The following is a 14,605-nucleotide window of genomic DNA, read 5'->3' on the forward strand; positions in this document are numbered from 1 at the left end:
CTTTCCTGGTGGTCTTCCGCATCCTCTGTGGGGAATGGATCGAGAATATGTGGGAATGTATGCAAGAGGCCGATAACACACCGTTATGCATCATCGTCTTTGTGCTGATCATGGTGGTAGGAAAACTCGTGGTGAGTTTTTAGATTTTTTTCCCCAACCATGAAAATGAAAATAGAAAAATATATGTCTCTCAAATGCATAAGCTTCTTTTGTAACACTTGATTAGTGAACATTGTTATTCTAAATATAATGTCAAATTAATATTAAAAATCTCCATGTGGGACCAGCAGTTAGCGTAATGGCTATGTCGCTGGACTCCCTTGTAGTCGACTACGGTTCGAGTCCCGGACCTGGTGGTTTAAACTCACACCGGGCACGTGTGCGTGCGTGCCCAAGATCCCGAGAGGAGAATGGAGGAGAAAGGATTGCGGCATGGCCATCCCCCCTGGGGGGTGATTTCTCGCTTTCTATCTCTCTGTCTCTCTCTGTCTCTCTGGCAAGCACACGTGCCCTATAATAAAAACCTCTCTTTAAAAAAAAAATCTCCATGTGAATTTGGTTTGAAGAAAGTATGATAAGCATGAAACAAAAAATCTCGTTGACACAGTGCTGGTGTGACCAAGGCCTCAACATTTGTTATATTCCTGATGAGGATTCTAAGATAATCACATTCTTTTTACCAGTGACTAGCCAAAATAGGGACTTGCAACTTCACTTGGTCAGTAAGAATGTAAAGAGATGCCAGGACCAAGAGATGGCGAAATGGTTACGTCGCTGGACTCCCACATAGCCCACTGCGTCTGAGTTCCAGACCTTGTGGCTTAAAACTCGTGCTGGGCACGTGTACTTGCATGCCCACAATCCCAAAAGGAGACTGGAGGAGGAGGGCTGATTTCTCGCCTTCTGTCTCTCTGTCTGTCTCTGTCTCTCTAGCAAGTGCACTCACCCTATAACAAAAAAAATCTCTGTTTAAAAATAAATAAAAAGGGACCAACAGATGGTGCGATGGTTAAGGGCTCTGGACTCTCACATGGCCAACTGCGGTTTGAGTCCCGGCCTCGGCAGCTTGCTTGCTCTCTCTCTCTCTCTCTCCCCCTCTCTGGTCAAATTAAAATAAATAAATAAATAAATAAATAAAGTTATATAAAAATAATATAAATAAATACATAAATAAATAAAAAGAAAAAGAACAAAAAGCGATGTCCACTAAGGGAACTTGGAAAATTATTTCTCATTCTAAAAACGTATATGAGGAAAAAAATGTTCCTTTGACTTCTTTTTATTATTGCACCTCCTGCAAAAGCTGTGAACATTATACAACCATGAGCAGAACCAGTCTAAAGCAAATAAAGCTGACAATGAGAAAGAGGGAAAAGATGAAACAAACCTGTCTTTATGTCTTGTTCGGTCCTCAGTTGTTTTTTTTTTTTTTTCAAACTTCTTGATATGCTACATTTTCTTATTGTGTAATCTATCTTGAGTTGGTTACTCACTGGAAGCACAGATACTTATGGAGAGGAAAATTAGGTGCACACGAGTGACAGAAGACAAAGATCCTTGAGCACAAGATCTTCAGAATCAAATTGGAACTGTAGTGCACATATAATGAACTACCTTCACCTGATAGCTAAGTACCTAATAAGTAGTGGACGTAGTAAGTGATACAAAGGTTCAGAAGAGCAAGACGTGGCCAATAGGAGTAGGAAGAGAGCGTTGAGAAAGCGTTTGTGGACGATGCTGGACTTGAGAAACCGGGAGGACTTAGACAAATACAGGGGAGGTTGAGCAAAGAGCCAGAGATGGGAGTTCTCACAGTGAAGAACTGTGACTAGACCCATTCACACCCACAAAGCATTTCTCCCCAAAGGGTGTCTATTTCTGAGCTGAGAAGAACCATAGCAAAGGAAGTTGAGGAGCTAAAGATGATCAATTAAAGGGTGACTAGGGTAAGCAGAAAAACCCAAGAAGAAAGTCATTGGGGTGATCTGAATTGAAAGTGATATGTGTTGGGACCAGCAGTTGGCGTTAACGGCTGTGTCGCTGGGCTCCCATGTAGTCGACTGCAGTTTGAGTCCCAGACCCGGTGGCTTAAACTCACACCGGGCACATGTGCATGTGTGTCCAAGATCCCCAGAGGAGAATGGAGGAGAAGGGATTGTGTGGTGTGGCCATCCCCCCTGAGGGGGTGATTTCTGGCTTTCTGTCTTTCTGTCTCTCTCTGTCTTTCTGGTGAATGCACATGCCCTATAGCAAAAACCTCTCAAAAAAAAAAAAAAAAGTGATAAGTGTTTCAGTTGCAGAGTTGCAGATGTGGTCTAACCCCCTCTGGCTCGGCCCCAATACCTCACTGAGTTTCAGATGGCAGGATCCAAAGAAACTATAGAAAGTATACCGTCTTTTAAGTTGTGCAGATAGGAGAGGACTGCAGAGTGCTCTTGAATCTCAGGTTCATATCCCTGTGGACAGTTCCAGGAAAAGTCCAAGGTCACAAACTGGCTGATGTCCAAGGCAAGTCCACTCTCAATTTGATCACATAATTACTCCATTCGGTTTACCCTGGCCAGGGTCCACACATGCATACTGCTTCTAGTCAAATAAACTGGATTTGGCTGTTTGCACTCTTTAAAATCAATGTCTCTTTTGCCTTATCTCACTGTCTCTATTTCTACCTCAATCATCTCATCTTACTTATTTTATAGATGAACTGTTTCTGAGAGACAGTTTTTGATTTGGTTTTGAGTCTTGGGGAAAAGTTGTTCTGGGAGACAGTTTTTGACTTGGTTTTGAGTCTTGGGGAAAAATTGTTCTGGAAACTCATTGTATCCTTTCCATGGGTCAAGTTTTTATTCTTGTTTTTCTTCACTCTACCCCCAGGTGCTCAATCTGTTCATTGCTTTACTGCTCAATTCCTTCAGCAATGAGGAGAGAGATGGAAACCCAGAAGGAGAGGCCAGGAAAACCAAAGTCCAGCTAGCCCTGAATCGGTTCCAACGGGCTTTTTGTTTCGTGGTACACACTCTCAGGCATTTCTGTCGTACGCGATGCAATAGGCAAAACTTATCAAAACAAAAAGAGGTGACAGGATGTCCTGCTGCAGAGAGCAAAGACATCATTCCTCTGGTCATAGAGATGAAAAGGGGCCCAGACACCCGGGAGGGGTTAGCTGGGCCAACCTCTGCACCAAAGACCTTGGGTGTTGGGCATGACGGGACTTGGTTGGCCCCACTTGCAGAGGAAGAAGATGATGTTGACTTTCCTGGTGACAATAATGCACAGCCCATCGCACAACCTGAGGCTGAAAGACAGGTATGAAGTTTCCCACTCAACGTTGGTTACCACAGGCACTGCTTGCTTTCCCACTTCTGAGCGCTGTGCAGGGTTGAGCATATGAAATGTGGTTTCCCTTCTGCACCTGTGTGCTCACACCTCATGGCCATGCACATGTGACACAGCTGGGAAGTGTCAGAAGAGTTCAGAGCAGAGCAAGATCTGAATGGGCTGGGGCCCTGGGGAGAAATGGCATTTGGTTGAAGCTTAAAAGAGATCACTCTTGTGAGTGGAAAGGTGGGAGATGGGGCGGCCAGGGAATGGGAGGGCAATGGATCTGTCTTAATTTATTCAGTCTGCTATGACAAAACACCACGAACTGGATGGCTTCTAAGCTACAGAAACTCATTTCTCACGGTTTTGGAAGGTGCAAGCAGACTCATGCCTGGTTAGAGCCAGTTTCCTCATTTACAGATGGCACCTTCTTGTTGTACCCACATACTAAGGAAGGGGCAAATGCATTTCTTTCGACCTCTTATAAGAGCACTAAACCCACCCAGGAAGATAACCCTCATGACCTAATTACCTCCCACAAGCTCCACTTCTTAGTACCATGCCCTTAGGGGGTTAGGATTTCAACATATGAATTTAGGGGAAACACAAACTTTTGGACCATAATATTAATAGATGCTCTAAATAAATAACTAGAAACTTTGTTCTGGATGCTGTATGGGCTATATCTCTGTATCTAAATTCCTGAGCTTTCCACAGTGATTGTAACATTGCATTCACATCAGCAATCTATGGGAATTCCATATGCTTTAGATCCTTGTCAATATTTGCTGTGGTCAGCTTTTAAAATTTTAACCATTCTAATGGGTAGATAGTTGTTCCTCATTGTGGTTTTATCTTATTTTACTGGTAAATAATGACATTGCATATTTCATTCATGTATCTCTTGGTTATTTATACACTTCATTAGTGAAATGTTTATTTCCCATTTTTTGAGGAATTTGTCTTATTGAGCAGTAGGTGATCATTACATATTCTGAGTATAAGTCATTTGATACATATGTTGCGTATATTTTCTTTTAATTTATTTTTAAATTATCTTTTACTTTATTTAAATTTCCATTTAATATCTGTAAATCTTTTCAATTTACATGTTTTTCCCAGCATAAATACAGTACATATCAGTCAAGTCAAAGCTATTACCGTATGCATTATCTTCAACAGATAACTTTTCATTATTCTGTTAATTTTTTTCCCTGATCCTGTCCCTCCCATCCCCTATTACTCACTCTCTCTTTCCCACCCCTCCTATACTGTCTCTAATATCTACAGTTGTCCTCCCTGCTATTACACCTTTCAATATTTCAGTTTCTGCTGTAGAGTGCAGACATTTGGTATATATTAGGTTGTCAGAAAAATCATGATGTATTTTTCTATATAAAAAATGCATCATGGGACCAGCAGTTAGCATAATGGCTATATCGCTGGACTCCCATGTAGTCGACCATGGTTCAAGTCCCAGACCCGGTGGCTTAAACTCATGCCGGGCGTGTGTGTGTGTGTGTGTGTGTGTGTGTGTGTGCCTCCAAGATCCTGAGAGGAGAATGGAGAAGAAGGGATTGCAGTGTGGCTATCTCCCCTGGGGGGTGATTTCTCTCTCTCTGTCTTTCTGTCTCTCTCTGTCTTTCTGGTGAGCACATGTGCCCTATAGCAAAAACAACAACAACAACAACAACAAACTCTCCAAAAAAAAAAATGCATCATGACTTTTCCAATGACCAAGTATTAAGTGGAGACATACAATGCCTCTCTGTCATAGTCTGACTTCCTTCATTCAGCAGTAAATCTTCCATAGTCATCCATTTTCTATCAAATGTTAGGGTCTCTTTTTTTATGGCTGAGTAGTATTCCATAGTGTATGTGTGCCATGTTTTTTCAATCCATTCATCTGTTCTTAGATGTTTCTGTTGATCCCATGTCTTAGCATTATGGATAATGCTGTAATAAACATGATGTACAAGTATTTTTTTTTTTTATTACTGAGTGTTTTCCTATCATTTGAGTAGATACCCAGGATAGGAATCACTACTTTGTATGGTAATTCTATTTGTAGGTTTTTGAGGAACTTCCAAGTTGTTCTCCATAGTGGCTGTACTAATTTACATTCCCATCAATAGTGTAGGAGGGTTTCCTTTTCACCTTAGCCTCGCCAGCACTTACCATTCTTTATTTTTTGAACATTAGCCATTCTGACTGGGGTTAAATGCTATCTCATTGTGTTTTTGATTTTCATTTCCCTTATGTTAAGAGAGGTTAAGCATTTTTTTTCCATATGCTTTTTGGCCATTCATATGTCTTCCTTGGGGAGCTATCTATCTATTCAGCTCCTTTGCCCAACTTTTAATCAAATTATTTTTTGTTGATTGATTGATTGATTGATTGATTGCAGGAAAGCTGCTGAGTTCTCTGTGTACTGTGGTTCTCAATCCCTTATCTGAGGCAAAGTTTGCAAATATATTCTCCCAGCCTCATGATTGTCTCTTCATTCTAATTATGGTTTTTCTTGCTATGCAGAGGCTTTTTAGCCTGATGTAGTCTCACTTGTCTATTTTTGAGATTATTACCTGTGCTTTGGGAGTCTTATTGAAGAAGTCTGCCTACTTCAATGTCTCCAAGAGTTTCCCCTGTGTTTTCCACCAGTAATTTCATAGCTTGAGATATTATGTTTAGATCTTTGATCCATTTTGAGTTAATGTTTGGCTAATGATGAGAGATAGGAGGTCAGTTTCATTTTTCTGCAGGTGGATAGTCAGTTTTCCCAGCACCATTTGCTGAAGAGTCCTTTCACTCCCTCCACTGGATTATCTTATGCCCTTTGTAAAAAAAAAAAAAAAAAAAAAAATCAGTTAGCTGTCTGTTTTGGAATTTATTTCTGGGTTATCTATTCTGATCCGTTCATCAAAATGCCTATTTTTGTGCCAATAGCATGCAGTTTTGATTATCGCAGCTTTGTTCACATGCCCTATAGCAAAAATATTTTTTAAAAAATAAAAGATACTGCACAGCAGCAGCCTTTTTAAGAGGCTGGGCTAATTCTTCAGGGTAATACAGTGGTGTGGACTCCTTGGAACTTCCCTAAACTGGGTTCAGGGCCTGTGCTTTTCCTGCCATAAAGACTTAAGGTATCCAGGGACCAGCTGTTGGTGTAATGGCTATGTTACTGGACTCTCATGTAGTCAACCACAGTTCAAGTCCTGGACCCAGTGGCTTAAACTCATGCCGGGCATGTGTGGTGTGTGTCCAAGATCCTGAGAGGAGAATGGAGGAGAAGGGATTGCAACGTGGCCATCCCCCCTGGGGGGGGGGTTGATTTCTCACTTTCTGACTCTGTCTCTCTGTCTCTCTGTCTTTCTGGCAAGCACATGTGCCCTATAGCAACAACCTCTCAAGAAAAAAAAATCCCTCCCTTTTCCAAGCTGATTTCAACTACAAATATGGAATGGTAGATGCACAGGTGTTTTTTTTCCCCTCTTCTTTGCGAGGTCATCTTGAATCTCCGTGCTGCACAGTATCTCTTCCACATCCCACTCCACTCCAATGCTCTCCTTTAAGCTCTCTAACTAAACGGCAGATGTTTATTTCTTATTTTGGTATTTTTTATTTTCAGGAGGGAAACACATTAGGCACATCTAGTCAATCAGTCATCTTGCTGGAAGTCCTCTTGGAGTCTCGGGATAGCTTACAATTTTATTTATTTATGTTTTTAAGAGAGATTTTTTTTTTTCCTATAAGGCATGTGTGCTTACCAGACTGACAGAAAGAAAGAAAGTGACAAATCATTCCCCAGGGAGAATGGCCATGCCACAATCCCTTCTCTATTCTCTTTGGGATTTGGGGCATGCACACACATGCACTCAACATGAATTTCAAGCTGCCAAGTCCAGGACTTGAACTGCTATCAGCCCACTTGGGAGTCCAACTCTCTAGCCACCATTGTACCTGCTAGCTCTGAGGTCTCTGAATTTCAACCAATAAGGTTGGTCTAGGACTTGCCATGTATATTAAACACGTCAGAATCTATCTCAGATTTATGCTGACTTAATTTCAGTGAGATGTCGAAATATTACTCATATATAGCCCTAGTTCTTCTCTCTTCTTTTCATATTATTATTATTATTATTATTATTAATTGCCAGAGGGTGTGTATGCTTGCCAGAGAGTGACAGAAAGAAGAGAGATGGAAGGGGAGAGCAAGAGAGCACCCCCCCCTTACACAATGAGGATGGTCAAGCCAAAATCCCTCTTCTTTATTTCTCCATCTCATTGGGATTTGGGGTATGCACACGCATGTACTCGATGTGTTTTTCAAGCTGCCTTAGCCAGAATTTGAACCACAGTAAGCCTTGTATGACCCAGCTCCCTTAACCACTTGGCAATAGGACCAGCCCTGTATTATTTTTATTATACATATTACATCTATATATGTTAAAATCCACAGTATGAATTTTCAGTTCAGGTTTTCAGAGGGGAGTTCCTCTCCTTTTCCTGCTAAAGGGGTTGCAGTGAGAGAATTCCTCCAGGGTCTACTGACGTCAGGTGTTTGATTCCTGTGTACCCAAATCTTTCTGCTTCCAATGTAACTGGATGTTGAGCTGGATAGGTAGACTGTAAAGTGGCAGACCTCTGTCTCTTCCGTCTCAGGGACTGGAGGAACCAGGTGTTGGTTCTGTAAGGACTGAGCAAGTTTGGAGAACCCCCTTATCTCCCAGAGCAGGCTGGGCAGGGGGTCCTGATGAGTTCAAGCCAAGTGGCTTGGGCATCCCTGTTGCTCCTGGATGGGTTCAGTGCAGAGGAGTGTCAGTGCATGTGGGGCAGAAGCTCCTACCTTGTAGCTTTTAGGTATCGGGGTTTCAGGAACCAGATGTTGGTTCTTGAATGCTAGAGCATGCCCTCCCCCGCAATAGCAGACTGGGCAGAGGTCCCCGATGAGCTCAAGCTGAGTAACTTGGACCTCCCTGCTGCTCCTTCTGTCTCTTCTATCTCTGAGAGTTCTTAAATCATGGCTTTACAATGTCAGATTCACAGAACCCTCATATAGACATTAGAAGGAAACCTTCACCTAAGATGGGACTTCATACCTCTTTTTTAAGTATCCCTGTAAGTTATCAGACCAAATTTGTTTTTTGTTTTTTTGTAATGATATAGTCATATTTTTATTTTTTGATTTTTAGTTTTCTATTTTCTTCTGTACCCTCCACAAATACAAATTTTTCTTCTATCATTTTAATCACCTATTTTTACATTAGAATCGCATATGATGGTGCATTTTGTTTGTACTGTATTATAGCATTGTGTGCCAGTATAATTTATTAAATACTTTATTATTTATCCATTTAATTGGAAGGATACACTTAAAAGTATGTGAAATCATAATATAAGTTTCACTTCTGGATTATTTGGTGAGTGTGGTATCAGACCACACTGTTTTGGTTATGTAACTTTGAAATTTCAATAGCTCTTTCCTCTAGTTTTCCCGGAATTATTTAATGCTGAGTTTTTCCAGGAACAGTGTTTGAAAAGAAAAAGAATAATAATGTCATAGACTATGCTCATGACAAACAGAAAAACTGAATAAATTGAAGCTTGTTTCACCTAAAGTGAGATATCTAGGAGTTACATTCATTTTTCTCTGGGCTCCTTTGTGTCAGGCCTGTGAAGAGACTAAGAAGTCCACCAGCCCAGGAGTTCAAAATGTGGAAATTGATGTATTCGCTGAGGATGATCTTAATCTGCCTATACAGAACCCCCGAAAGGTAATTTTCCTAGGGCGTTGTCTGAAGCAACCGATGGCTTATCTGCACCTACTTTCCAGGATAGTCATTATGGAAAAATGCCATAACTAATGTAGAAAAAAAATGGATAGAATAGAATTTGAAGCAAAGGTGTAGGACAAAGTTTTTCCCTTTGCCACTATGACATTTGGGATAGGACAATGCTTTGTTATAGTAGGCTTTTCTGTGACTCGAAGGATGTTTAGGAGCATCCTTGGTCTCTGCCTGCCCCATGCCAGTAGCATCCCCCACATGCAATAATCAAAAATGTCTCCAGACATTGCTAAAATGTGTCCTGGGGAGCAAAAGCAATGAGACCCACTAGTCTAGGCTTATCGTTGTAGAAATTGAGGTCACTGAAAATTGCAGAATCATTAGAGTAGCTTTCTCCTAATCACTTGGCTTTCCAAATTGGGGGTTAGGAAGCCTATCAGGGTTATGATTGGTAAAAAGTAAAAGATTGAAATACAGTGTCTTCCTATGCTTTGTTATCCCTCAATCCTAAAGAGATTTCTCCCATGAAGTCAGGCTGGACAGAGCACTTAGAAAAGGTCCCGACATGGTGGATGCTTTCTTAATATCTAGACTTGGGACTTGAACCGTGGTTGGCCATGGGGGAGTGTCCTGCTCCTTAACCACCATGCCACCTGCTGGTCCCGTGCCAGGCATTTTTATAAGTTATTTACGTTCGCTTATTAAACACAACATTCTTGGCAGTAAGTACTATTATTAGCCTTACTTATTTTAAAATTAGGCACAGAAGCATTATCAAAAGTAAACAAGTCACACTGCTAGTTAGTAGAGAGGCCAAAATTTGAGCTAGAAGCTCATACCTAGAAGCCTTTGCCTAGTTTGTTTCATCCCTCATAGACCAGATAATGAGGAATTAGGTACTACGATGGTGGGAGAGGGTCTTGGTTAATGACACTCCCTTTCCTTTGCTCTTATATGCAGAAATCTGATGCAGCCAGTATTCTCTCAGAATGTAGCACCATCGATCCCCGAGATGCCTTTGGACATTTACCTAAAATGGTCCCCAAAAAGGAACCAGAGAGATGTTTTCCCAAAGGTAAGTGGGAGGATTCTTGGATCCAGTTCAGACTCTTTGATGAGATTTCTGTTCTCTAAGGCTCTGTGGTTTGGGTACCTTCTTTCTATTACTACTAGGGGGAAAACAAAGAGAAGGCACCCACAGATTCTGTGGGTCATTATCAGCTCTAGACAGAGGGGGATTTCAGAAATGTCTTGCTTCAGGCAGAGTTCAGTCATACAACCCAACAAGCAAGGTAAATACCATAGAAGTTTTCCTAGAAAAACCACTGAGCCAACATGTCTGCTACTTCGTATAGTCCCGTATGTCAATTGTCAGGATGCGTTTGAGGCCCAAGAGAAGAAGTTGGCCATTGTATTTAGGATATTCGGCTCAGGAGCCAGACTGCCCAAGCTCAAATTTTGGCCTCTCTACTAACTAGCAGTGTGACTTGTTTACTTTCGATAATGGTTCCGTACCTAATTTTAAAATAAGTAAGGATAACAATCGTACTTACTGCCAAGAATGTTGTGTTTAATGAGTGAATGTAAATAACTTATAAAAATGCCTGGCACGGGGCCAGCAGGGGGCGTGGTGGTTAAGGTGCTGGACACTTCCCCATGGCCAACCACAGTTTAAGTCCTAGACATGAAGGCTTGCTTTCTCACTTTCCCTCCTTCTCTCTCTGTGTCTCTCTCTGGCCAAGTTAAAAATAAATGAATGAATGAAATTCAATCAATAATCTTTAAATTTTTTTTAAAAATGCCTGGCACATAATAAGCAATTGGTAAATGCAGCCTTTCATGATTCTTTGAGTAAGTATAACGACACTTTCATTATTTGTTTGTATTAGTTGTGGGGAATGTATTTGTATCTGTCTCCCCTATCAGGTCCTTAAAAACAAAGGCAGTGACTTAAACAGCATCATGTCTCTAGTGTGTGACTTAAACCTGGCCCAATAATGAGCTTGCCAAATGTTGATAAATAAGTGACTTAATGAATGAATGAGTCAATCTAAAAATTCGAAATTTCTCCATAAGCTTAGCATTAAACTGAGCCCCAAAAGAACACCAAGAACAAGTATGAAACTCATAACCCAGGTGGTTTGACAGTCCCAAAGCTGGACAGAGGCCAGGCAAAGGATTTCCAATAGACTACATTCTCCTGATTGACATATGGACTGGTCCTTGAAGTATGCACAGGATGTCAACGGTGGAGATGATGAAGAAGGGTAGTCCTCTAGAAGAGAGGAGGGGGATAAACAAACAAACAAAACAATCTTTTCAGAAGATTAACCCATTGATGTTTTTGAAAGATACAGAGGAAAGGAGCAGAGTGGGGAGACCACACAGTGGCTTAGGAAGGTAGTGAGGGATAGAGTAGAAGATTGTCGTTATCCATGAGTTAAGGATCAGTAGAATTTGGAGCATGGGAGGAAGAGAAAAGGTTGAAAAGGGTGATGTGATCCATGCTGAAAGTTTGAATGTGTTGAGAACAAATGCTCAGCTATTTGTAAACATCTCAACAATTGATCACATTCTTTCGTGAAGACTTTGTTGGTTCACGAAGTCAGTGGCCATCTTTATTTCATTCTCTATGTCCTTTGGACACAATCTGTACACCATTACCAAAAAAAAAAAAAGTGCTACATATAAAACAACCACAAAACTTCACTGGTTTATAATAATAAATACATGCCTGCATGGTTTAGCTGACCTAGGCTGGGATCTCTGCTGATCTTGGCTGGCTTCATTCAGGTGAGTGGTAGGCAGCGGATAGAGCCTGAGTTCAACTAGGCAACTTGACTCTGTTTCACTTGTCCATCATCCTCCTCCCAGATCCAATGGACTAGGCTGAATATGTCTGTCCTATGCAAGGGTTTGCAAGACCTAGGCTTAGAACTGGCACCCCGGGACTTCTGCTCCATTCTATTGGCCAAAGCAAGTCACAAGTCTAAGTCCAGATCGAATGGGTTGGAAAGAGGCCTCTACCTTTCTTATGGAGGAAATTTGCAGGTCACATGGCAAAGGACATAAACAGAGGGAAGGGAGAAGAGTTGGAAATTTTTAAAAATTATTTATTTACTTATTATTATGATCAATTTGAACAGAGAGAGACAGAGACAAGGAGAGAAAGGAAAAGTGAGAAAGCAAGTCTGGGATTTGAACCACAGTTGGCCATGTGGGAGTGTGGCACCTTAACCACCATGCCACCTGCCAGCCCCAAGAGTTGGAAATATTAATGCAACTTCCTAGACACCAATGATAGGACTACTGCTGGTCCCTTCCAGGTCTCTGTTGCTGCTTTCCATGCTGTGGCAGGAACAAAAAAAAGTCCCCCTGGGTCATCTGGTGGAATCTGCGGAAAACCTGCTACCAAATAGTGAAACACAGCTGGTTCGAGAGCTTTATTATCTTCGTGATTCTGCTGAGCAGTGGAGCACTGGTGAGTTATCACAGTCTTATAAGGGGACTAGGCATCAGGGAGCTGGGAGAACTTCACCCTGAGCTGGCGCCTCATGAGGTTGTGAATGTAAGGAGGCAACACAGACGTGGGGTCTTTGCTGTGGATTCCCTGGTGGGGAGGATGCTACCATATCCAAGGTCATGCTCTAACTGGGAAATCTCCAAGTCAATTATGTCTTACTTCTGGGAATGAGTAACACAAACAAGCACTTCCAAGTGGTTACTAGCATCTGAACCTTGAGCTGAGGCCTGTTCATCCAATGCTTTTTTTTTTTCTCCTCTTTAAATTTAATTTTATTTATTATCATCTTTTTTTATGTTACATTGAATCACATATATCTTTACAGTGTATTACATTTCTTTTTCCAGCACGATTACCATGCATATCAGTGAAGACAAAGACATTACTCTCCACATCATCATCAAATAGCTTTTCATCATGGTTTTAGATTATTATTATTATCTATTCTCATTTTTTTAAACATTCAATCACTGTATATCCTTTGGCTTGTATAAAGAATTTACCCAACATGAAATACTTCTCCTAATAATAAGAATAAAAAAAGAAAGAAAAAAGGAAATGGCTTATTACCTGTTGATGATAACATGGATAGTATTTCCACCCCTCATTCTTTAGAAGATTGATGGACATTCGCCTAGTACCCGACACATGTCCGCCTCTAGGGCAGCAATACTTTTACTCTCTCTTTTCCTGAAGACCACAGTGCTGCTTTCTAAAAGGCAAAATATTAGGGGAGAGGACTACAGGACAAGATTAGGACTTAATAAGTTGCCTTGGTATTTTCCACCACTTGAAAGGAAGGCTAAGAAAACACTGCTTTAGGTGCATGATCCTTCCAGATTCAAGTGTGGTATGAGTCCCAGTGAGGTTTGGAAAGAACTCTGAAGCCATCTAGTCATAGAATTTTTTTTTTAATCCTTTCTGCTCTCTCTTTATGCCTTCTGGTCTTTCTTGTCCCCATTCCACCTATTTCCTTGGAAGACAGTGTCTTTTTTCTCTCTCTCTCTTTCCTCTCTTTTTTCCTCCCTTAATTTTGCTAGAGAGCACATGCATCACTAGAGATAAAAAGAAAATGAGAAATCACCCTCCAGTGGCCATGCTAAGATCCTTTTCTTTCCCTTCTCTTGGGATTTTGGATGTGCGCGCACATGCGTCCAGCATGTTTTTCAAGTTACTGGGTCTGGGACTCAAACTGCATCGTTGACCCTGTGGCCGCCTTAATCACCACACCACCAGCTGACCCAATGCAATCTTCTCTCTTGCCTCCTACACAGGTTCCTCTTCCTCCTTCTTCCTCTCCTGTCTACGTTCCCAACTTCCCCTCCTGTTTGCATCTTCCCTTAAAATAGCCATAATATGGAACAAAACCACAATTTGTAATGTAAAGTGAATGAAGTCCTAAGTCAGCACTGCCTCTCCCCCCCTCCCCCGACCTGCCCTGCCATTGAATTATGTTCTGTTCCTAGAAAATGGAGAAGACAAGGAAATATCTTGCTTCTACACCCCATGCCTTCTGGTTAGTGCTTTGTTGATCTCCAGGTAAAAAGTGATAAGTTACACTCCAGAGCCTCTTGGGGGGCTGTTAACCACATGCATTCCCACTTATCTGCTTACTGCACTGTAAAGTATTCCTCGAACACTAAAGGAAATTTCACTAAAACCATCTCAAGGTACTCCCTTGATTCATTTTTACTGCTAATACTAAGTCTAGGGTTACCTGTAATCTTCTGGTAGTTATATTTTCACGAGCTCTCTATTCTTATTCAAGTGGGAAGCTTTCTTTTATTTATTCTTCAAATGGTAACTCCTGTCTCCCAAGCCCTGAGCAAGGCAGTAAAAAAGCAGTCACGTTGTGAAAAAGCCACCAACACATGATCTATGGTGCTGCTTCTCTTATAATCAGAGGACAATCAGAGGACACACAGTCCTAGTTCTCATGGCCTTTGGAGAGGCAAGTGGACAGAGCAGGGGCGAGCAC

General features: G+C 41.3%; 1 protein-coding gene across 1 annotated transcript in view; it reads left to right on the forward strand.

Moving 5' to 3' along the window:
* The window catches only part of SCN11A (sodium voltage-gated channel alpha subunit 11), an 84,886-nt gene that overhangs the window by 43,716 nt on the left and 26,565 nt on the right, over positions 1-14,605 (forward strand). Inside the window, 5 exon segments of the mRNA XM_006161354.1 lie at positions 1-131; positions 2,875-3,327; positions 9,000-9,092; positions 10,065-10,179; positions 12,431-12,585. The exon segment at positions 1-131 is cut by the window's left edge and continues 265 nt beyond it. Coding sequence (XP_006161416.1) covers positions 1-131; positions 2,875-3,327; positions 9,000-9,092; positions 10,065-10,179; positions 12,431-12,585 — 947 coding nt within the window.

This window comes from Tupaia chinensis, unplaced genomic scaffold (genome assembly GCF_000334495.1).
Source record: "Tupaia chinensis unplaced genomic scaffold, TupChi_1.0 Scaffold138441_1, whole genome shotgun sequence".
Taxonomy (NCBI): Eukaryota; Metazoa; Chordata; class Mammalia; order Scandentia; family Tupaiidae; genus Tupaia; species Tupaia belangeri.